Raw genomic sequence first — 22,104 nt, 5'->3', positions numbered from 1 at the left:
CAATAAAAATTTTTAAAAAGTACTCTAAAAGGTAATCTAAAATTTAGTTTAAAGTTTTAAAAAATATTTTAGAAACTCTTTTACTCTTAAATATCCCAAAATATTTTCTAAAAATATCCCAAAATATAATCTAAAAACTCTGCTACATCAAAATTTTTCAAAAATACCCCAAAAAACAATCCTTCAGATATAAACAATTTTGTGCGTTTGATCACAGAACTCGTTTTTGCTTAGTTTTACACCCAAAAAAATGCATGCCTATCTCACGTGCATATAATTGCAAGGGCAAAATAGAAATAAAGTTAGTTTCTCTTCAGAAAACACACGCTCACACAAAATGACCATCATATTTCCCCATTTTCAACCATTAAAACTCTATTTCTAATTCTTAAGCAACCAAACCCCAATTCCTAGTAACAAAATTTCAGCAAGTGCACCTTCACAAAAGGTGAAGAAAAGGGTGTACAGATCATATTGAAAAAGGATAAAAATGATCGAAGAAGTATTGGTGAATCATTGTATAGACAAAGAAGGAAAGTAAAACTTGAGTTATATGTTAGTTGTCTGAGGACGTTAAAAAAAAAAAAAAAAAAATAGTTGAGTTTAATTGGATATATTTTCCCTGTCCACAAATCAAACAACTCTGAAGACTAAGCAAAACGTAGGCAATTACAAAGGGGGAATAATATCAAGACTTTATCTCCGGTTATGATTTATTTGTTTCCCAATCCTTCAGTGCAATTGAAACTTCTAGCAGTCGAGGATGAACATCAGCCAGAAAAAAAAATGCAAAGTGCAGATCGCTACAGCAAGATCGATTGGGGCCCCACTTCCCTCTTTCGTGGCCAAAATGTTGCAATACAGACATAATCACATGGGAAGATGGGAACGTTAGATAAGGAAATACGCTTTGGTAACTCACAACAGAAAAAGTTTATCCTGGTCTCAATTAATTACTCATAATCTTACTTTTGTTTGGCAATCAGAGCCGAACCTACTCAAATTTTTATTCAAAAAAAAAAAAAACCGTATTTTCATTATATATATTGTCAAATTAGGGTTCTAATATTGAAAATTTTTAATATCTTATCTCCTTATGCTTATTTGGTACTTTCACTCGCCAAATTTTACACACTTCTGCGAGTATGTAACATCCCAACCGGTTAAGTAATGTTGAGGGAATTTTATATTTTTTTTTGTAAATTTAGAATCTTAATCACATAATAATCTTTCAAAATATAGAAGTAAATAATATATGGAGTTCCATTAAGTTCTGCAAATAGGCTAACCAAGCATCAGCAAAGTATCAGGGCACCCTTGGGATACTCATTATTAGGGAATATGATAGGTATGATTAGTTTTAAGCGCAATTGATATGGTTGTTATACTCTTTTAAGTCTCTTTTCATGATTTAATATGCATTCACGTAATTTTGTCATATTTCATAATTTGATATACATCCACATAATTTTTGTTATACATCATGAAATTTATTAAAGTTACGTAATTCTGTACCAAATTATGAAAAAAAAAAATACAGTAACTGTGCCAATCGCACCTAAAGCTAACCTTATCTACCCCAAACCCCTTGTTATTATACTTAAATTATACTTAAATTATACTTAACTTGTTATGTATATATACCAATTCACTTTTATTGCACCCCGGCCCCTACTTTATTAAACTTCTCCACGTTAGTTTCACTCTTATCGAATGATAAGAGCTAACGCCTAAACTCCCTCTTGACCGCCCCGGGCACTGTTGACCAAACCCTTTGCTTAATGCGTCTACTTTTAAGAATACCCTTTGCTTAACGCCTAAGGATTCAGGAATGTGGCTGCTGAGCGGACAATAAGCACTCGCGTAAAATCAAAGTAAATAAGTTGCAAGCTAATTAAGACAGTGACAAGCAATGGTTTTCTCTTATAACAGAATTCTCCGGCTCAAATCAATCAAGATGCATAGCTGCAGTTCGAAATTGTTGAGATTGTATTCGTCTTTATTCTCATAACAAGGGCAGGAAACAAGTGTTAATTACAAGCACAAATACATGTAAATGATCTCGTCAAATTCAGCTGGAGCTGTGATTTGAAATTTTTGAAAAATAATCTTACACGAACTAATCACTGTACTCCACTTCTGAATCTTGATGCATGTAGATTTTCGCAGAACCATATCACTATGATGAATGATCATGCGTAAAATTGAGGAAAGACTTAATTTATGAAGTGCGCAAACATAAACCAACATAGGACTCATTCACTGCTTTATGCTCACCTTTTCCTTACTTTAGTCTTGGACCAACAAATCAGGGTTTGTAATCTTGTCATCTCATATAACCACCAAAGTCCAACTTAGATATGATTCATCATGTCAAAATCGAATGCCACCATTTTGCCTACATGTCAAAAGCTTTGAGGTTGCAATTATACCTTACTCTGTCCTCCAAATACTGGTTGCACTGCATAGAGGTAAAGGTGTAAATATAATCTGAGATTCCCTTATGGAAACTGGAGCATCACTGTTTAATTTCTTACGGAAAGTTCTCCCTGAAGGTGCAGGACTTTAATTTTGCTGCAGAAAAGAAAACTGTCCTGCTGGCAATGGTCCAAGAAAGCCAGAATCCAAGAGATCAGGTTCAACTTCAAAATCCCACAAATCTAGTGTTGATTCCTCTTCGCCATGTGAATAGCCATAGATCAGTTCTTTTAACCTCTTCCTCTTGGCAATTTCTGTAGTTTCAGTGCTGGATGTTGATATTCCACCCTAAACAAATATGAATCAAATTATTGAGGAAATTAGTATATTTTCAATGCCATTACTTGATTTGCTCAACCATTTGAGATCAGCTGAAGGAGGATATACAGTATAAGATGATGCCTAACTTTCCTTTGTTCTATCACTATATACTTACCTTCTCATGAACTACTTGAAGCATCGAGTTTCCATTGTTGGAAAAGTTAGCATTGACAACCTCAAAACCTTCTTCGTGAAGCAGGCGAATTTTGCCATAAAATGAAGCTGGTTCTTTCAGTCCACTTATCAAAATCATATCCGTATCAGGTCCCATATCATGCACTTCAACATTCATCAACTCTGAGCTCTTGATAGATGAATATCGTCTTCTTCCGCACAGCAACTTCTCCTTCATCTGCTTGTAATTCTCCAGCTTTCTCTCCATGCTCTTGATGTAATTTATCGCCTCGCCTATCTTGTCAGGCACTGGCAAAACTTCCTGCGTACATCATTAACCACATGTTAGTCCTTCCTATGCAAAATTTCAATTTTTCTTACTCATAAAACTATGCACAAAATACCATCTGAATTGAGTACATCTTGAGGGGTAAAAAGACCTTGGAGCTGTCACTTGGAAGAAGAGAGTAAAGCTGAGAATAGAGATTCTTGAAGCGATGTCTTCTGTCTTTCTCCTTAATTCTTTTTTCTGGTTTCGAATTTGAAGTTGAAGGATGAAATTTCTCCATGTTCTTGGATCCAAAGTTTGGTTAGCAGCACAAAGAAAGCCTATATTGATTCTGAAAGTTGAAAATGCTGAGGATGGTCTTGCGATTTGGTGCTGTTTCTATACTTACCTTTTCTCCTTTTTTCGCTTGGTTTGATTTTTATACTCACTTGTTTCTTTTAAGTGTACTAAAAGTCAGAGTCACTGGTCCACAGGATTTATAGCGTCGAAAAGACAAGGGACTTGACGAAGCCAAGAGGAAAGATGCGTGGCGTTATGACTCATGATGACAATATGTATCATTTATACGTGACGTGGGAGATTTTGAATTCATAATTTCTTATCAACTTTGTCATCTAATCTAATTCTTCTCAAAATCATAAACACTATGACCATCATTAATTAGTTAATAGTAAAAAATTTTTGTTCAAGCTCATTGAGGATTCAGCAAATAAAATAGAATGGTTTTATATTTTTTTTCCTTCTATTCTTATTCCACTCTCTCTGTTTCTTCTAGTATTTCTTTAAATTTTTTAAAATTTATTTTTTAATTAAAAATATGAGATGCACGAGCAGGTTAACATTTATCCTTTACTAAAAGGTAGTTAATCACAAAAATCATGAAAGGGGCTTGTCATATCTATTAACTTATTCTAAAATGAGGTGATCATATCCATTAACTAACTCACTCTGAAATCACTTTATCATATTCATATCTATTAACTCATTCTAGTTAACCTTAACTAAACTATAAATGTCATTAGGGGAGAGATGGGTTGGGTGGTACGGGGGGAGAGAGTGTAAGCAAGAGATCTCGAGTTGAGTCCCCCTGCTTACACTTAAAAAAAACTATAAACATCACTATCATTAATTTTGAAACTCATTGTCAAGTATGAAATTCACTTACCAAACCTCCCCTATTTCAGAGTTTTGATTCATGAGATTAATTGCAAAACAAACTGTAATGAATGCTACGATTTTTTTTGTCCTTTTACACGTTATTACCTTAGTTTCTAACTAGTTGTGATGGGTTAGTGTGGATATGGTATCGTGCAATTCACATTTGACAATTCTAGAATTCCGAATTCTCGTTATCATTCAATAGCTGGCAAGTTGGAAAAAATGTTGAGTTCACTTGGAGCAATGTTGAGTATTTCTGTCCCGTGAGTTAATCGGCACCTTCGATGAAGCGAGATCGTAGGACCCTAACGCCCGAATCAATCAGCATCGGTTTTTCTCTCTAAGAAGAAAAGAAACAAGAACATCAACTTCTTTCTCTCTAAGAAATAGTGGTCAAAATCTGTACTACTCATGTTAAACATGTTAATTTTCACGTATCCTTAAAAGTGTTATACTTCTTTCGAAAAAAAAACAAATAAATAAGAAAAATGTTAGTATACTTTATTATTCTACATATCAAGCAAAAAATTAAATCTTTTCATTGTCAAGTTCAGTATTCGAATCCCACGCATGATAGTGGAGCGTGAAAAAGGCGTAAGGAAGGATAAAAGAAAAAAAAGAAAAAAAAAGGTCAATGCACATAAATAGTTTATACTTTTGCCATCTATGTCTATCATGTTAACATTAACTTATTATTTTAGGGAACAAGTCATTTTAGCACGTTGCACATAGCATAAATCTAGTTCCCTCTTCCAATTGTTGAAATTTATAGAGGCGTAAACTTCATTTGGATTTAGGCCACAATCACAGTTTCATATTTGTTAATGCGGACATGATTAATTGAAAAGATTTGAACATCATATTAAAGGAACTTAAGTTAACCACAACACTATTACCATTTGGTAGGAACCGATTCAATGGATTAAACGAAAAATTATAAAAACAAGTTTCAAGCCATTTGGTTAAGTTAAACGAAAAATTATAAAAACAAGTTTCAAGCCATTTGGTTAAGTCATAAAATAATTTTAATACAGCGATACTAAATTCCAAGAACAAGTTGGAATTTGAAGCTTAAATGTTAAGAAAAACAAACCCGCAAGGTGCTGGAGCTTATGTTCGGATTGTCATTATCATAGTGCTATACCACTATGTTTTTTACATTTAGAAGATGGATTTTTTTTTTGTTTTTTTCGCCACAAATTAAGGACACTAATTTCTATTTAATTAAATGAGATGTCGCCACAGAAATATCCCCCTGGATAGTGCCAACGCGTACAACAAAGTGTTGAAAATGGATAATCTATATAATAGATATTAATTAAGTAATAATGAATGAAAATTGATTTGTTACATTAAAGGGTTCATCATCATTTCATGATAGCAGAATATGTGTAAAGAATTAAAGATAAAATTTATTATAACTATGGTCCCAATAAAAAGAATTAGTAGCTGCCATAGTTACCTGCCATACAAGTTTTCCATAGTTACCTGCCAGAAAATAGACCCTGCCCTGAAACATCAGCCAAGCTTCGTACGGGAAAATGATAGAAGCTACGGGCTGCAATTAACCAAATGAGACAAGTCCAATGGAAAATGATAAGACGATTCAAGTTGCTCTAGGCTTTTGGAAGAAAACAGGTTTGTTCATTGACATTTTGACGATTTTATGTTCCGACTGGCGTAGATGAAATTCGTGGAAAAATTACAAAAAGTTCTTGGGAGGTTCGTATTCTCGTTTGTACCGTGTTGATGGACAACTAGTGCAACGACCCCATCACCTTAATTTTCCTTTTTTGTTGTTTTCTTTGTTGTAGTATTATTTCACTCCATGACTTTTATGCACCTTGTTCGGCCTTCTACTCATCTTTCGCTTCTCCATGACTTAAGCGCCAGGATAAATTGGGACAAATCAGTAGCAAAGAAATCAGGACAGTTTTAACTTTTGAAGAAGTTACAAATCTACAATCGACTCATTTTATTATTTTAAGAGGGCAGAAGATGGCTCCAGATTTTCTTTTCTTTTCTTTTCTTTTTAGGTAATGTTGGTTCTAGGTTATTAATTAGTAGACACACTCTAATTGTTCAATATTCTTAAAGATGTTAATTAAATAATTCAACTACTTAAAGAGTTTGAGGATGTGAACACATTCATGGCATGAAGACCTCTCCCATTTTTCCTACCTAGAAATTCAATGCACTGACCAGGTAATTAGAAGGTCCTAGTAAATGGACTCTTAAACACTTTTTTCTTTCCTTTCTTCTTGTAACACCAAGAGTTAAAAATAATACTCTTTAATTGTAAATCCTGATCTATTTCTATATTTCTATCTCTTCTATGCTTAGAATTCATCTTTGTTTCGTGTTGTTACCACTAGCACTAAGGCAAGAATTCATCTTTTTTTTTTTTTCCAAATATGGCGAGACTAGATGACTTCGGCGTTTTTCTTTCTTTTTCCTTTCCACTTTATCCTTCTTTTTCTTTTCTGTCTGTCTATTTTTGGTCCTCTTCCAATGGAATGATCCATGACTAGCATGGCGGAGATGGATCATGGGTATACTAATCAGTTCCTTGGGATTAAGGAATAATTGATCAACTAGACATGCTTAATTTGTTAATGCAGTAAAACTTATCGACTGCTTATTATGACATTAACACTTTTTTTTCGGGCCATCTCATTATGGATTTGCATCAACAACTTTGTCATTACCACTTCCAAGTGCCTTTTTAAGACGTTTGGGGCGTAGCCATAAGGTGTTTGTGGACACATTTCCGGAATCATCCAGGGATTCATGGCCAAAACAACAATTGGTTGAAAGATCTCATAATGCAGATGCTCTATTTTCCAGTGTTAATGCTTCAAAATGAGCCAATTACTCTCTTTCATCACACACCAAAAAACTCAGGTAGACAAAGACTTGATCCTACTCCTACTCTGGAGAGGCCCAACAAAATTTAGAGAAAATCGATGGAGATTGAATTGCCGTCGAATCAGATGGAAATTACCATCAAACCAGATGAGTGTAGGGACTGAATCACCATCGAATCAGATAGGTACGCTATACATCCGTATGGATTTAGAATAAATCACTATAAACCCTTAACCTCCCACCCCACCAAGACTTAAAGTTTTTTGTGGTGATCAACAACTCCAAAGGCTTTGGTTAGTCATGATCCGTAATCGAAATTTTATTAGTTGTTCATTTCTTGTTATCACTATATTGCGATACCAAAAATACACTTTTGTCTTCCTGGGATCTGGATGAAAGAGATTAAATTGGTCATACTTGGTAGACTTTGATGTTGCTCCTAAAAGATGTGACCTTATTGACTAGAACAAGAGCTTTTCATATTTGGCTTGGAAACCATTTTCATCCAAACTCAACTCTAATTCACTTCTCCATCCAAATAAACTTAAAACGGAAAAGATTACAATATGGCATTAATGGCTAACCGAAATCTTTATTACAATTAGAGTTTTTCAGACATTATTATTATTTCTTTTTGCATTTTTTCGCAAATTTTTGAGTTAGAATAACTATTTCTTTTAAATTCGTTCTAGTTGAACTTCAAAAAATTAATAATTAGACTAAAAATTTCTCGCAGCACGACTGAGTTTAGGTTATGCCAATCTTCCACTGTCACATTTTACATTAATAAAAAAGAAATAGTAAAGTTGAACAACTTTTTATTGAACCCCTTATCGCAAATATCACTATCTAAGCAGTCCTCGTGAAATAATAAATTTGATCAACTTTTTATTGAACCCTTATCGCAAATATCACAATCTAATCAGTCCTTGCGAAAACCATATCATCTAAAGAGAACATGGACCAAATTAATGGTAAGTTATCATCTATGTTAACACATCCATCGTTGGGCCCAAAAACCTCGTAAAAGTGTTGCCTTAGGGAATTTTTCTTCCTATGAACAGGACAGGACGTAAGTTGACTGTTTTCCAGTGGGAACAACGACTTGTAAGACATATACATACTAAATCACTGTACAAATTTCGGCCGCACAAAGAACAGCTCCCTAAATTTGTTCAAAATGTTTGATAGATTTCAAAGTTGTTCGTGCACTATTTCAAAAATAAAATAGTTGATAATCTAAGACTAACCATGTACTGGTATTCTAACCCGTGCTAATGCAAGAGGTTTTTTTTTCTTTAAATTAGTTGTTGAACTTGAACGAATATGAATAATTCATAAAAAAGATATAAAAATATTTTTGCTTTATAGGTAATATTCATTTTAGAAAATTAATATATCTTTTTTCTAAATACTTCTTTATTGTAAGTAAGAGGTTTTAAACTCAAGATCTCCTGGGTATAATCCCTCCTATCTTACCATCTAAATTGAAAGAAATCAAGAAAATGCCAAAATTTCATTATCCGACAGTTGTCAAGGGCTTGCTGGGATCTGGTTCAGAGGACCAACAAGTGGGAAAGGAAAGGTAAAATATGCAATATTCAACATGCCTCATGTAAGTTGTTAATTTTCTTTGCTGGTGTTTGAAAATGTTAGCTAACTGCAAAATAGTTTTCGATAGGAGTTAAACTTCATTTTCCGACTTGTCCAGTAACGAAAGACGAGTATATTATTCTGAGAATGTATTGTTATTGAATCATGTCTAAACTGAATATTCTGGTTCATTGGGTAAACAAAATAATTTTACCAAACATAAATTTGAACACCTCTCAAATTTGGCTAGAAATTTTTTAATGCAACTTTTTGAGATTTCAAATTTCTGAAAACATCAAGTCCTCATTTGCTTATTCAGAGTCCAAAAGTGTGATTTTTGGCTAATTCTGGACCAAGTGATACCATGGTATCAACAACAACAACCGTGGCATAGTGCGTCAAGATGCACTAATTAAAAGTGCAAATGCATTTTTAGTACTGGAAAACATTAAAGGTGTAACACAATAAATAGACTAGACCACCGTACATGAAGGGAAGAAAATCAAAAGTTTAAGTGCAAATTAGTGACCAGACCATAATCAATTAATCATAATCCGCTGATCTTGTTGGCCGGAAATATGATAATGCGACCAATTTTGATAATTAAGGTTAGAATATACACTTGTTTTGCTGTTCATGCGGCTGGTGATTTTAGCCAAGATGGCGACCAATAGGCGAGACGTTAGATCAATGATAACTAATCTTCAAGTAATTTCTGGCTAATAATCACAAGTATTAGCACGGGATGACACGTTTCTACTGAATTGAATTGTAACTGGTTGATCAAATGCTGTTTTCAAAGGAAAAATACCGAAATTATCGGTGCTGCAATTTGAAAAGTTGTAGGCATCTCTATCAACTATTAATAGACTGTGTTTTTATATAAATCAATCTTTCAACCTAATCCTATTCTTATCTCTAAAGTTTAGAAATACCCTCGTGATTTCTTAAAATCTCACGTGTTTACGTTGTGTTTGCAATTTTGAAATGATCTGTGATGTACTGCTTATCGTCCCTTTTCCAAATGAAGAACAAAATTTCAATAGTCTCTTGGAATGATGTCAATGTTAGACTAGTCTCCCGATTTGACGCGTCAATAGACTTTAGTCGTTTCTGAAAGCTATATAATGGCCTTATTGGCCTAAAACACATATGGTTTTACGTTTAAATGTTTTTCATGTGCTGTATTATATGGTATATAGCTTTGCACGTATACTGCATATTTGCTTGGATAAATAGCTGTTAGACCATTCCATTGTGACTTGTCAATAAAGACTTTCAGCTACGACTTGCCAAAGTTAGACGTTGGACTTTCCAGTACGTTGTGTGGAGGTGAGTCTCTTATTATTAGCTATAGAGAGGTTTCAAACAAAACTAAACAAGTAAAAGGGATAATATTAGAAACCTCCCTTGAGGTTCCTCTAAAAATCACTTCGCACTCCTAAGATTTTAGAAGTATCACTTATCTCTCCTAATAATTGTAAAAAGACTATATTAACTCTTACTTGACACATAATTCACAACACATCAAATAAATGGAGCACAAAAATTTAAAAAAAAAAAGAAACAAAAGTCACTTTTTGCTTTTTTCCTTTGCACCATCATTCTTTCTTACTCATTTTTTGGATGACTATGCAATATTTTATTTGTAAATGATAACAAATTGAATTTTGTTTATCTTTTACTTTTTGTTATTATGATAAAGTGGGGTATATTTATTTGCTTAGTTTGAATTGATTTTCATAATGATTTGAGCAAGAGTTGGGAAGATGTTGGGAAAAAAATATAAATTTGATAAGAAATCGTTTTAAGCATATACAGTTAAATTGATGTAAGTGTATTACTTTTCAAATATCTTTTTTATTTTTCAAATTTATATTTTAATGGGGTATAACATTATGATGTACTAGTACTATAAGAGATTGTTTTAAGGTGATAGTTTTCTTAAAGTGAACAAAGTAGTTTAGGAATATTTTTATTTAGAAAGCGAAAGGGTAGTTTAGGGTTTTTAAAAATTTTGTCACACAAATAACAAAAGTAACCGAGGTTTTTGATATTATCCCCCAGTAAAACGATCAATTTGGGATTATTGAAAAATAAATATATTAAGCCTCAATTTAGTTGATAGAAACATTAACCAAATAATGATGAGCTTTCAATTCGACTTTCAATTCCTCCCAATTCTCTAATCTTATTCATAAGGTTTAAATTAGTCTTTTGAAAATCAGACCGGACTGGCCGGTTCCATCGGTTGAACCGCGAACCGGCCAAGGCACCGGTCCAATTCTATACTAAAGTTGACTTTGTAAGAAAATCGGTCAAAATCGATGAACCGGGGTTGAATCGATGGTTTCGGATTTTTCAATTTTTCCCTCAATATTTTTTTAAATTTTGCAAAACACAACTGCCAAGGATTGAACTCAAGATCTTTGTGATAGAAAACCAATATAGTAACCATTGTACCGTTGCATCCTATAAGTTTTTTTGATAAATCATTTTTATAAAATAAACATCCATCTTTTTTTTTTCCATTTTTCTTACAAAATCTAATCCTCCGGTGACTCTTTCTTTCTAATTTTCAACTCTCTCTCTCTCTCTCTCTCTCTCTCTCCCTCCCTCTCTCTCTCTCTCTCTCTCTCCCCCCTCCTTTCTTTTGTCATTCCATTTTTAATCAAATCTCTTTAGTTTTAATTTATTGATATTTTCTTCCACCTTTTAATTTTATTTTTGTCCATTAAATTGAAAAAATTTAAAAAAAAAAGAATTATTTTTCTTTAACGTTAAAGACTAATTATTAAATGCCACAACCACTCACTTTTACCTTATTTTTTGTTTCTTATCAAGTTTAAATTTCTATTTTCAATTTTCCTGACTTCTTTCAAACTCCAAACTTCTTTTTTTTTGTTTAATTGCAATCTCTAAATCCCAAAAATATAAATTAAAATTTAAACACACAATGTGTAAATTCCCATTGACACGAATTTTGTATAATTTTAAAATATTGTGGTATTTTTGGGGGGTGGATTTAAGATTATTTTTTGGTAGATATAATTGAGATTGTGATAAAATTTATTTGTTTCAACTTATAATTTAAAAAATTTTATTTTTGAAAATCCAAGTTATTTGAAAATATTAAATTTTTCATCATATAAAGTTTTAAATTAGTCCATTGCATGTCTTATATATATATATATATATATATATATATATATATATATATATATATATATATATATATATATTTATATAAATTATTTTTTTAAAAATTCATTAAACCAGGGTTGAATCGGTCCGACCAGTTGAACTTTGATTCAAATACCTCACCGGTTCAGTTAATGGTCTGAGTTTTAAAACATTGGGTTTAATGCCTACCTTCGAACTAAACAGAAATTAAGTACTTTCTTTATCTTTGCCAAACGGTTGATAAAGAGAACTGAGAAGCGGACGAGTGAGAGATTTGCCAATTAACACGGTAATCATTGACCAAAAGCAAAAAGTAAAAGAGAAAATCTTGGTCTAATCTACCCCTAAACCCAAGTAAAAGATTTAATTGGATATTTCTGGACTTTTGAGGCAATTCAGCTTGAGTTTGTTCAAAAAAAAGAATTTTTCTTTTTTGGGATACATGCATGTTACTATTGTTGTAAAGAGAAATTTACACTCATAATTTCACTATCAGAACAAATCTATTTCATATTATTTAATCATCGTGTGATTAAATAAATCTTCGTTCCATCAAACACGAGCACCAATTGCAACAATAAATTGTACTTTGATTTTCTAAAACGTTTCACGCCATGGTTTAGACACGTAGACTTTTCAGAATTTTATTGCTGTCTTCTTGCTTATGGAGAATATTTAACTTCTCCTTCATTTTGTGAAATTATGAAACTAGCTTGTAATATTTTCTTGTGGGTACCAATAGCAAGTTAGCAACTATAACTTGGTTTAATTAAATCATCAGCTTGGTCCTAATAATAACATACCTCTTTATCTTAAAACGTGGAATTAACTCATTAACCTTATCTAATCTTGCAATTGACACAGCATGATGGTGATTTCTTGAGGATTAGCATCGAATTGGATGACACGTACGATGATATCCATGAAAAGGCCAAGGTGATCAGAAAGGTTAAAATATATATTATTTTGTCGAACTATAATAATTAGTTAGATATGGTTGGAAAAACACATTATTGTTATTACCTGAAACGTTAAGCTCCTAGATTTACAACAACAAAAAAAACTCTATTGGTTGAACTTGACTGTATAGAGGACAAATGATGACTATTAACTTTCAGATTTCATTGAGAGACAATTTATGTTTTTGCCAAACATTATTGATCCTTCAGATCTATTATTTCCGCGACATGTTTGATAATGTATTTTCTGTGATTAGTACAGAGCTCATAAACGAAATGATGATTTCTGTTTTATATATATATATATATAAGCAATCTCTAATTCTTTAACCTTTCTTAATTACAGGTTTAATTAAATAATTTGATGATAGGTAGAGGTATTACTTCATTCCCAGTGTAGCTCAGTAATTTATTCATTTCTTTTCCCTTTCTAACCTTCTTTTTCACCCTTTATACAAGTGTACAAGAGTAATATGACCAACTCATTCTTTACAAACTCTTTACCTAATCAACATGATTATGGGCCTTAAAACAACGGCAGTATGCCAAATCTGTTTTCCCACCCTTAGTCTGTTTATTCCCCACATTTCAGAAAGTTTTTTTTTTCCTTAGTCCTAAATATATATTTTTTTCAAGCCAATCATTTAACTTTTTAATAATAAAGAAATAAAAAGATTGAATGGTCCAGAAATTGTTGCCAATAAGTAGTATTTAGAAGCTTTATATTTCTAAAAAGCTACAATAACACTCGAACAAGAACTGATCGTAAGACCTTTCGGCAATTATAAAAACATGAAGTACAACGATTCAAGAAAGTAATTTGTAAACAACATTTTCAGCTTGAGACCATGGTTATCGTTTGCTTGAATTTGCATCCATCACGCTAGCTGGACAAGATTGACGTTTAACCTACTTTACATTCTTTTTTGTGCTTCATAACAATATAATTTCCTTCAAAACAATTAATTAAATCTCTTCCCTTATTTACAAACCAACAACACTTTCTCTGAAAAGAAATCATACACAAGACTCTCAAAAAACTCAACTACCACCATCACTTCTCATAATTTAGAGCAAAACCTAAGACATCTAGCTTGCAAAATTGACAATAAAATTATGACTACAAGACTTTAATCATGGTTGCTGGGAGCAAGGTTTTCAAATTATCCGAGAAATCAAAGGTAAGCATGGAGGCCTTGGGCCTTGATGGCCTGATTTTCATATGCAATTCAGGCAAGATTGATGTTGGTCGTTGCTTTTCAGGTTTGCCAAGCCACTTCGCTTGCATGTATTTATGCTTCCTCCATGGTGCCATATGCATTTTATTCTCCTTCATGCACTTCTTTGATGCAGAACACAGTATTTTGATCAGAGTTTTGAGTCTTTCAGTCTTTCCAATATATACATCGGGCAATCGTTCAAGCAGCCGGTTATATTCCTCACAACCTCTTGCCATCATGAATTCTGACTTGAAATTCAACTCAATGATCACCTTCACTTCACCTTTAGATGTTGTGTTTTGAACAACTTCCAAGTAGGTATGCTCCCCTAAACAATTAGCAAGATTTGGTTTAGTTAAGAAGACTAATAAGATAGCATCTATTGTTTCATATCAATTTGAAGTCAAGAAAAACACACAACACACGCAAAAAAACAAAAACCATCAAATGTTGTAACGTGCTTTATTAGCCATCATTAGGAAAGATACGTGCAAAATTGTTCTGAAACTTCAACTAATTGTACGTATTGCTATATATAGAACCATTACAGATAAGTAAGGTCCACTCAATGGATAAAGATGTGCATATGGGTAAAGTTTCCAACGTATATAGTAGTAATTTAAACATTTTATTCCCAAAAGTGTGACATGCTGGACCCAAAGAATGAGAGACGCTTAGGGACCACATTTCTAGCACTAAAGTAGAAAATTTGGTCCTAACAAATGAAATTTAGTAAGCAAAATGCTACTCATAATAGTTTATTTTGTTTCAATCGCATAATGTCAATTCAATTAAGTAATAATAAATTTAACTCAACCTACCGGCCGGAATTTCCTGTGAGCTTTTCCACTTGGACTTGCAAATGGAGCAACTAAATCCATCTTTCTGAAGCCGATCGCAGACTTCTTTCAGCATGCATTTCCGGCAGCCATCAACAGCCCTATTCTGGCAGGCACAATTAACACAAATGGTATTTAACTCCATTAAAGCTTCCTTTGTTGCCTTCCTGATTTTTGATTCAAAAGAAGTGGTCCTACGTAAAGTTGACTGCATTCGAAAACAACCAAGAATATGAATGTAAAATTTCAATTCATATTAAACAAAGGAAAACAGAATCAAGAAAAAGCAGCCAAATATATATGTCGTAAATTACCAGCAAAGGCTCCTCTTGGGAATCCCAAAAGGCCTTGGCCGCATCAGCCTTACAACCATTTCCTTCGGTGTCAGCAGCCGCTGCCGCCGCCGCCTCGTCATCCTCCTCCTCAGCCTCATGATAAACGCCTTCTCCACCATCAAAGCCAGTGCTAGAAGAACCACATGATGAGCTACCAGATGAAAACTCCTCAACTTCATCAAAGAAGTGAAAAATCATTTCCCCAACATCTCGGGATTCATAAATATTCGTATCACCAAATTTTGCTGCTATTGCCATGATAATGATTTCTTGAGATGCTATGGAATGAAACTGCTTTTGCTACATGAAATTTAGCAAGAAAGAAATGCACATGAAAAATGGTCCTAGAGGCCAAGGTATTTATATAGAGAGAGGGGCACATTCGGGCCCAAAGATGACTCACTAGTGACTTAGCATACTGGCCGCCGCGGCGCTCATGATTATCTATATATTTTCTTGGAAGGCATTCCTCTACACGACCAGACTAGGAATAATTGATGTAAAACAAATGTGGATATTCTATAGCTTGTTAGTGAATATAGGATGTACCCTTTTCTATGCCAAGCAAATATGAAATTACCGCTAGTCATATTCAAATTTACTCCAACAGGGTATATTATGCACTCTTTAACTAGGTTCTGTAGGATACAAGTAATATTCAAGTGGAATATTCAGTCAATCATTTCCAAAATACTCTATTATTAAGTATAACATAGTTAATGTACAGTTACAGTATCACCTTTATCCTTTCTCTTGGGTCTAGATACCCCTTGTAGTTACGGGTGCAAACTAAAATCACGGTTGGCACTTTTAACGATTAAGATTGATCTGATTCAAGATCATTTTTAAATCTGTTCAGCCGATCTCGATCGTTAAAAGTCCTTTGTGGTTACACTTGCTGTCGCAGAGGATCCGCATCCCCTTTTTTAAATAATTAACTTATTTGTTTAAGCATATTAAATGGCTTGAATAATGGGAAGTGGAAGCTCATTAATTGTAATTATGATTTCATTTGTAGGCTTAAATTCCAATGTTCACGAGTTTTTGGCCAAAACCCTCTACTTCTCAAAGAATAATCCCAAAGTCATTCTTTTTCTATTTTTATTCCCTTGTTAATCCATTTATTGCCACATAGGATCCCTATTAAAAGAAAAGAATCACTTGTAATTATTTTTTCTCTTATATTACAAGCTTTTTTTGTTTCTATTTGGCGCCCCAGGTAAGTAAATCCATATTAATTAATGCTTTAAAATTATCAACTATCCCTTGAATTGCAACAATTTTGCAGAAGAAATTTACCCTTTCATGGAAACAATAATGACAGTCTCACTATTGTGTATTCTTATGGCATCACCGCATCGGATAGCAAGCGCATTTACATATATATCCTATCTTCTAGCTATATCTCGCTTTTATTGTTTTGTTGTGAGTTTTTGGCCAAAACAATCTACTTCTCATAAAATAATCCCAAAGTAATTCTCTTTTTGTTTTTATTCCCTTATTAATCCATTTATTGCCACATAGGATCCCTATTAAAAGAAAAGAATCACTTATAATTATTTTTCCCTTATATTACAAGTTTTTTTTTGTTTCTATTTGGTGCCCCAAGAAAGTAAATCCATATTAATTAATGCTTTAAAATTATCAACAATCCCTTGAATTGCAACAATTTTGCAGAAGAAATTTAAGAAAAGAGCAGAAACACATATGGTTTTTTTTGGTGTTAACTTCTTCTGAATTTTATCTTCTTCTTTTTTCTTTTTTCTTTTTAAGGTAGCTGCATAAACTTTTCTTCCTTTTTTTGGATAAAAAAAATAACTTATAGGTATATTTTATAGAAGTAGGTTGATAGGTTGGCTCCTATCCTCATTTGCCAGAAGGATAGGACATTAGCACCAATTGTCACTTACTACTTAGTAGATTCAAGAAACGTTAGAATGGACATTCCAATTGCTTATGCGAACACTAGTAGGAGAACAGAAATGGCCCTTGGGCATCGGAATTATTCCCATTTCCAGATCTCATTTTTCTTAGTTTATTTCCTTCAAAATGGACCTTCCCATGCTGCAGGCACAAGTGCATGACTAAATTCACAACTATGAACCTGCCCATCCTGCTGATATAAGATACTTTCTTGGAGCTATCTGAGAGACATCAAGGTTCTATTATCACTGTTGAGGATGAACAGATTAATACCTGTCCCAGCTGTCCCTCTTTGTCTCTCTATCTCTCCCTCTTTCTATCTTTTCAAAAAAAAAGAATGATCCATTCAGGCTACTAGATTGTAGAGAGGACAAAATGGCTTAATAATTTTGTCTGTAATTTGCACTTTAAACCCCAAGGTTTGCTTAATATCTCTTTGCCCCTTGAGTTATTGAATGTAGGCAGACTATTTTGGCTTACAGTTTCTTTAAAATGATTTATGTTTAATTGCTTTGACCAGCTAAAAGAACAGTGACCAGATCTAGATATGATCCTATCATCACTGCAACAAAAATGGCTTTTCCTGACATGCCTATAAGGACACTTGTTGGTTTGTGTCATTATAACACTTCAATTATGACATTTGTTATCAACTCAATAATATACACTCTAATTTTTTTTAAATTTTATCTGATATAAGAATGATAATGTGCCTTTAGACTACCTATCATGACATTTGAGAAAATGTGAGATATACCAAAAAAAAAAAAAAAAAGAAAAGGCACAAAACAACATCATATATAGTGAATTGGCAGAAGGTTCATTTGCTGTGAAATATTCAAAACTTTCAATTTGCCGGCCAAAACACTTAGTTAAATTTTGCTTCTTCTGATCTCTCTCACAAAAAACACACTCTCTCCGCAAACTAACTCTCGGCAAATTATCTCTCAGCCAAGTAGGGGCGTTAAGATCGGAGCTTTTTGTAGATGGCACAAGGCGATTGCAGATGGGTAAAGAAACCTGGAAAATAATAGACCACCGAGATACTAAAGGAGACTTTCTTCCACTTTCTTTCCTTTCGCTCTTTCTGGCTCCTGTGACCGGTTAAAGTAACGAACAATCAGCCACGGGAACTGTGAAAGAGTTCCAGACTCTCCTTTCTAAGAGTATCCCGCCTTTCCTAGCATGGGGAGCGATTACAACCAGGACGAGAAAGCCACAGCAGAATCCTTGATTTGTGAGTACCGATACCCATCCTCTAGCCTAGTCTGTTTGAGATTGAAATGGATATAGTAATTGTTTATAATTTGAGTGCACTTGTTGTTTAGCTTTATTCCTCTCGGTTGTCTACTTGGTTCATGTGACTATTTTGTTATGAATTTGTTGTCTATAACCTGTTCGATAAAATGTCTAGACAACCGAGAAACTAGTGAATCTTAGAAAAGTGATTACAAATAAATCTCATGTGACCAGATACTTCGTGTGAAAGAGTCTTAAAAGGATACATGTTGACAATCCAGTGAAAGAGAGAAGCCTAGTTTATTCAATTTGAATTAATCATAGTTTACATAGTTCTGAGGGGTGAAACTTTTTAGTTATTTGCATGTTATTACAAGCTCGACAATTACATCTGCCAAGAAAAATAAAAACTATGACTCCATTGAATTGTGATTAATGGTGGCTTGGTTTGCTAAAGTAGGAAAAGTATGCCTGAGTTGGACTGGGACAAGGTCGAGACTGATAATGGGGAAGGCAGAGCTGATGAGGCTGACATTGAATGACAAGGATGGTCACTTCCAAAAGCCTCCACAGAATCCTCTTGTGGACCTTTTAACGCTGGGAGTCTCAACCTTGGAAGGTGAGAAATGGGCCAAGCGTAGAAGGTTAATTACTCCTGCATTCCACCATGAGAAGCTGCCGGTAATCCCTGCTTTCTTCTAGATTACTGTGGAATTTTTCTGATTTTTTCTGTCCCACTGCAGTGTAAGTAATGCTTCGTGGAATGCTTCATATCTTATTCTGGTAGGCTTTTGGCTATTTAGTTGGTGTCTTATAGACTAATGGTCGGAAAAGCAGGGTAGACAATTCTTTTTTAGTACATTTGACCAAAAAGAATGTGAAACATAACTGAACATTCTTTAATTAAATGCATTGCAATAAAAAGAACTTTTCTGATGTCAACAAGTTATGCTAAGTAAGAGCAAAAGTGCATTATCTTGATCAAGTTGCATGCCTAAACTGTTAATATAAGTGAGCTTCATTCCTATGTACTTATGACTTAAAGAAAGCAGGGAATGGTGCCAGAGTTTTTAGCAAGTTGCTGGAACCTGATTGATCGATAGAAGATGTTGGTTGCATCCGATGGATGGAGTGAAATTGATATCAATCCTGAACTGCAAAGCCTTTCTACCGATGTGATTTCTAGAGCAGCCTTTGGAAGCAGCTATAAAGAAGGGAAAAAGATATTTGAGCTTCAAAAAGACCACCGAGTGCTGGATACATGTTGACAAGCCAGTGAAAGAGAGAAGCCATGTTTATTCAGAAAATTGTTTTTTAAAAAACAAATGATTCAATCATTCCTTTCTTGTTCGGTTGTTTTTATTGTTTTGTAGTAAATTCCTTTCAAGTTTCTGTTTCTATTCCTAATAACTGGCAATAATCTTCTGGTGACTAGTTGGAGCTTCTGTCCTTCTTGATCGTTGAGTTGTGCCTCGTCGGGTATGAAATGCTTAGGTTCCCTCGTCTCTCTTAGCAGCTACAGCAATCTTTACTGCACAATGCTCTGTCAATGGATTCAAGAAGTGGATTAAGACATGCGAGAGGCACACAAACTACACTGAAGATCAGCTTTGGTAAGTGGTTCCTTATGCTTTTCACACATTAATGAATTTTATTGCTAGCTATGATGATCTAATAATCCCAACAAACTTTGTGCATAGATGGAACCAGCTGAAGATTGATGGGGTATTCGTGGTTATGACTGAAGGCTCTCATTTCATTGGAAAGTTTGGAAGCTACTGCAAGTTCTTTCTACTTGTTAGTGAAGAGAATCTTTTAGTTTGTGCACATGAGGATCTTTTAGTTTGTGCACAAGAGAATCTTTCAAATTTGTACTTGTTAGGGATTTGCTATGTTAGTACTTGTTACTGACTTTTAGTTCAATAAATTATATTTGAGCATTGACTTTTGTTTTTAGATTACTATATGCATTCTATTTTTTGGGATAATTTTACAAGTCCTTTGGGTTTCTGATTGACAGAATGTATAGCAGAGAGCACTACCTACAGGTTACTTCTATATTAAAAAAAAAACTCCTGGCAATTAAAAGTGTCAGCATAGAATTCGATATCCTAATGTTATACTATAGCTATCCTGACACGTTTGAATGCTACGAGTCTATCCCCACATTGGAAGGGACAACACTCGTCCGAAGTGTCATAAAAGGTAAAGTGTCAGGTTAAATTATCTATACTGACACTTTTAAATGCCGTTAAAGGTCATTTTTGTTGTAGTGCATATATTTATATTCTAAAGTGTTCTTAATAATCCTATAATATCAATTGTTTAGCATCTTATAAGGATCAAATGATAAAATATTACACGAAATAAAACAAAAAAAAACAGTAACCAGATCTTATCATGTATTTATATTCTAAAGTGTTCTTAATAATCACATAATCAATCAAATTATAAAGTATTACACAAAATAAAACCAAAACGTTTGTACTTAAAGAATAGGAGTTAGTCATGGTGCGACAAATTGCACCACCGAGTTACCTATTCTTTATCATGAGTTAAAGATCCCCTCCCCCAAAACACAGAGATGTTTAAAGACTTCCTTTAGAAGCTGTAAGAAAGGTAAGGAATAGATTATATTATGATTAAAACTATTGTTTGGGAGCCCTCCCAGGCCTCCCTTCACTTGTTTGTCCCCCGTGGAATCCCAACCCATGGGGGGAATTCCTTCAAGCGCCGGGGGCTAAAGTTACAGGACTGTTATGATAAATAACTTAAAGTATAACTCAAAGTAGGGTTTCATATTAACGTAGGACCAAGAAGACTTTCGGATCAACTACGACGAATACGCTACTTCTTCTATTGTGACGGAGTTCAAATCTCAGTCACTAGCTTATGAGTAATGTGCTTAACACTAGCTTGCCGTCCCTCCTTGAACTAAAATTAAGAGGGCAAAAAAAAGGCAAAAATCTTGTTTCTTGGCTTCGAGTTTTACGCCAATATGTTTTCTGAGTTTTCTATCCCAGGTTTGTGGATTAACCCCAAACGGTCGAGAAATGGAAGAGGTGTAGTACAGAAGCAGGACTTTTATGAAGATAATTAACTTGTAGGGACACTTTAATGTGGTAGTACAAACTACAAAAATAATCTACAGGAGAATTCGATGGTCAAGAGAGGGTGATTTTGCGTTCAGTTTTCCTCATAATATGTCTGCTGACATGATTAACATCATTAGGGGACTTCCATTGGTATCGGTACGGGGGATCTAGTGCTATTCCTATTAAATATGATAAAATCCAATGCCAGTGGGGCTAATTTATATGGTATCTGAACAAAACAAACACATTTTTAAGGCCTAACGAACTTGCGATTTACAACCATTCACTCTGGAGAAAATAAATATTTGCCAAAATCAAACCATTGAAGTGGCGAGCTATTCATTCACCTAGTCGAGAAGAATGAAAGAAAAGAAGTGAAAAGAATCAGAATCAAAAGACAAGGATCCCAAATAATTTAGGGTAAAAAACAAAAAAACCCCCTGTGGTTAACCTAATATACAGAAAAGTCCCGCATGGTTTCAAAATATAC

General features: G+C 33.8%; 2 protein-coding genes and 1 long non-coding RNA gene across 4 annotated transcripts; 1 reads left to right on the top strand and 2 right to left on the bottom strand.

Moving 5' to 3' along the window:
- Positions 1-1,978: 1,978 nt before the first annotated feature.
- Positions 1,979-3,532, bottom strand: LOC113689771 (transcription factor bHLH162). The gene is made up of 3 exons (XM_027207547.2): positions 3,354-3,532; positions 2,915-3,235; positions 1,979-2,766 (listed from the first exon to the last, which is right to left on the bottom strand). The coding sequence occupies exons 1-3, from the start codon at positions 3,480-3,482 to the stop codon at positions 2,566-2,568; spliced, it is 651 nt and encodes a 216-aa protein (XP_027063348.1). The 5' UTR covers positions 3,483-3,532; the 3' UTR covers positions 1,979-2,565.
- A 10,328-nt stretch (positions 3,533-13,860) lies between these two features.
- On the bottom strand, positions 13,861-15,732 carry LOC113690290 (uncharacterized). The gene is made up of 3 exons (XM_027208128.2): positions 15,337-15,732; positions 15,005-15,230; positions 13,861-14,511 (listed from the first exon to the last, which is right to left on the bottom strand). Exons 1-3 carry the CDS (start codon positions 15,613-15,615, stop codon positions 14,084-14,086), a joined length of 933 nt encoding a protein of 310 aa, XP_027063929.1. The 5' UTR covers positions 15,616-15,732; the 3' UTR covers positions 13,861-14,083.
- Positions 15,733-18,095: 2,363 nt separating this feature from the next.
- On the top strand, positions 18,096-20,459 carry LOC113690035 (uncharacterized). Of its 2 annotated transcripts, none has more exons than XR_003448299.2 (4): positions 18,096-18,517; positions 18,980-19,200; positions 19,572-20,132; positions 20,220-20,459. It is a non-coding gene; the product is annotated as an uncharacterized lncRNA (long non-coding RNA). The 2 variants fall into 2 exon arrangements; XR_011815168.1 differs by having other exon boundaries at positions 18,977-19,200.
- The last annotated feature ends 1,645 nt before the right edge of the window (positions 20,460-22,104 follow it).

Source organism: Coffea arabica, chromosome 5c, assembly GCF_036785885.1.
Source record: "Coffea arabica cultivar ET-39 chromosome 5c, Coffea Arabica ET-39 HiFi, whole genome shotgun sequence".
Lineage (NCBI taxonomy): Eukaryota > Viridiplantae > Streptophyta > Magnoliopsida > Gentianales > Rubiaceae > Coffea > Coffea arabica.
This window is presented reverse-complemented; position numbering and strand designations above follow the sequence as displayed.

Coding starts and splice junctions, on each gene's coding strand:
- LOC113690290 (XM_027208128.2), bottom strand. CDS start 15,615: ATGGCAATAGCAGCAAAATTTGGTGATACGAATATTTATGAATCCCGA. Junction 15,231..15,336: donor CCCAAGAGGAGCCTTTGCTG/GTAATTTACGAC, acceptor TTTCGAATGCAG/TCAACTTTACGTAGGACCAC. Junction 14,512..15,004: donor CTCACAGGAAATTCCGGCCG/GTAGGTTGAGTT, acceptor CTAATTGTTTAG/GGGAGCATACCTACTTGGAA.
- LOC113689771 (XM_027207547.2), bottom strand. CDS start 3,482: ATGGAGAAATTTCATCCTTCAACTTCAAATTCGAAACCAGAAAAAAGA. Junction 3,236..3,353: donor TTCCAAGTGACAGCTCCAAG/GTCTTTTTACCC, acceptor TGATGTACGCAG/GAAGTTTTGCCAGTGCCTGA. Junction 2,767..2,914: donor TTCAAGTAGTTCATGAGAAG/GTAAGTATATAG, acceptor ATATTTGTTTAG/GGTGGAATATCAACATCCAG.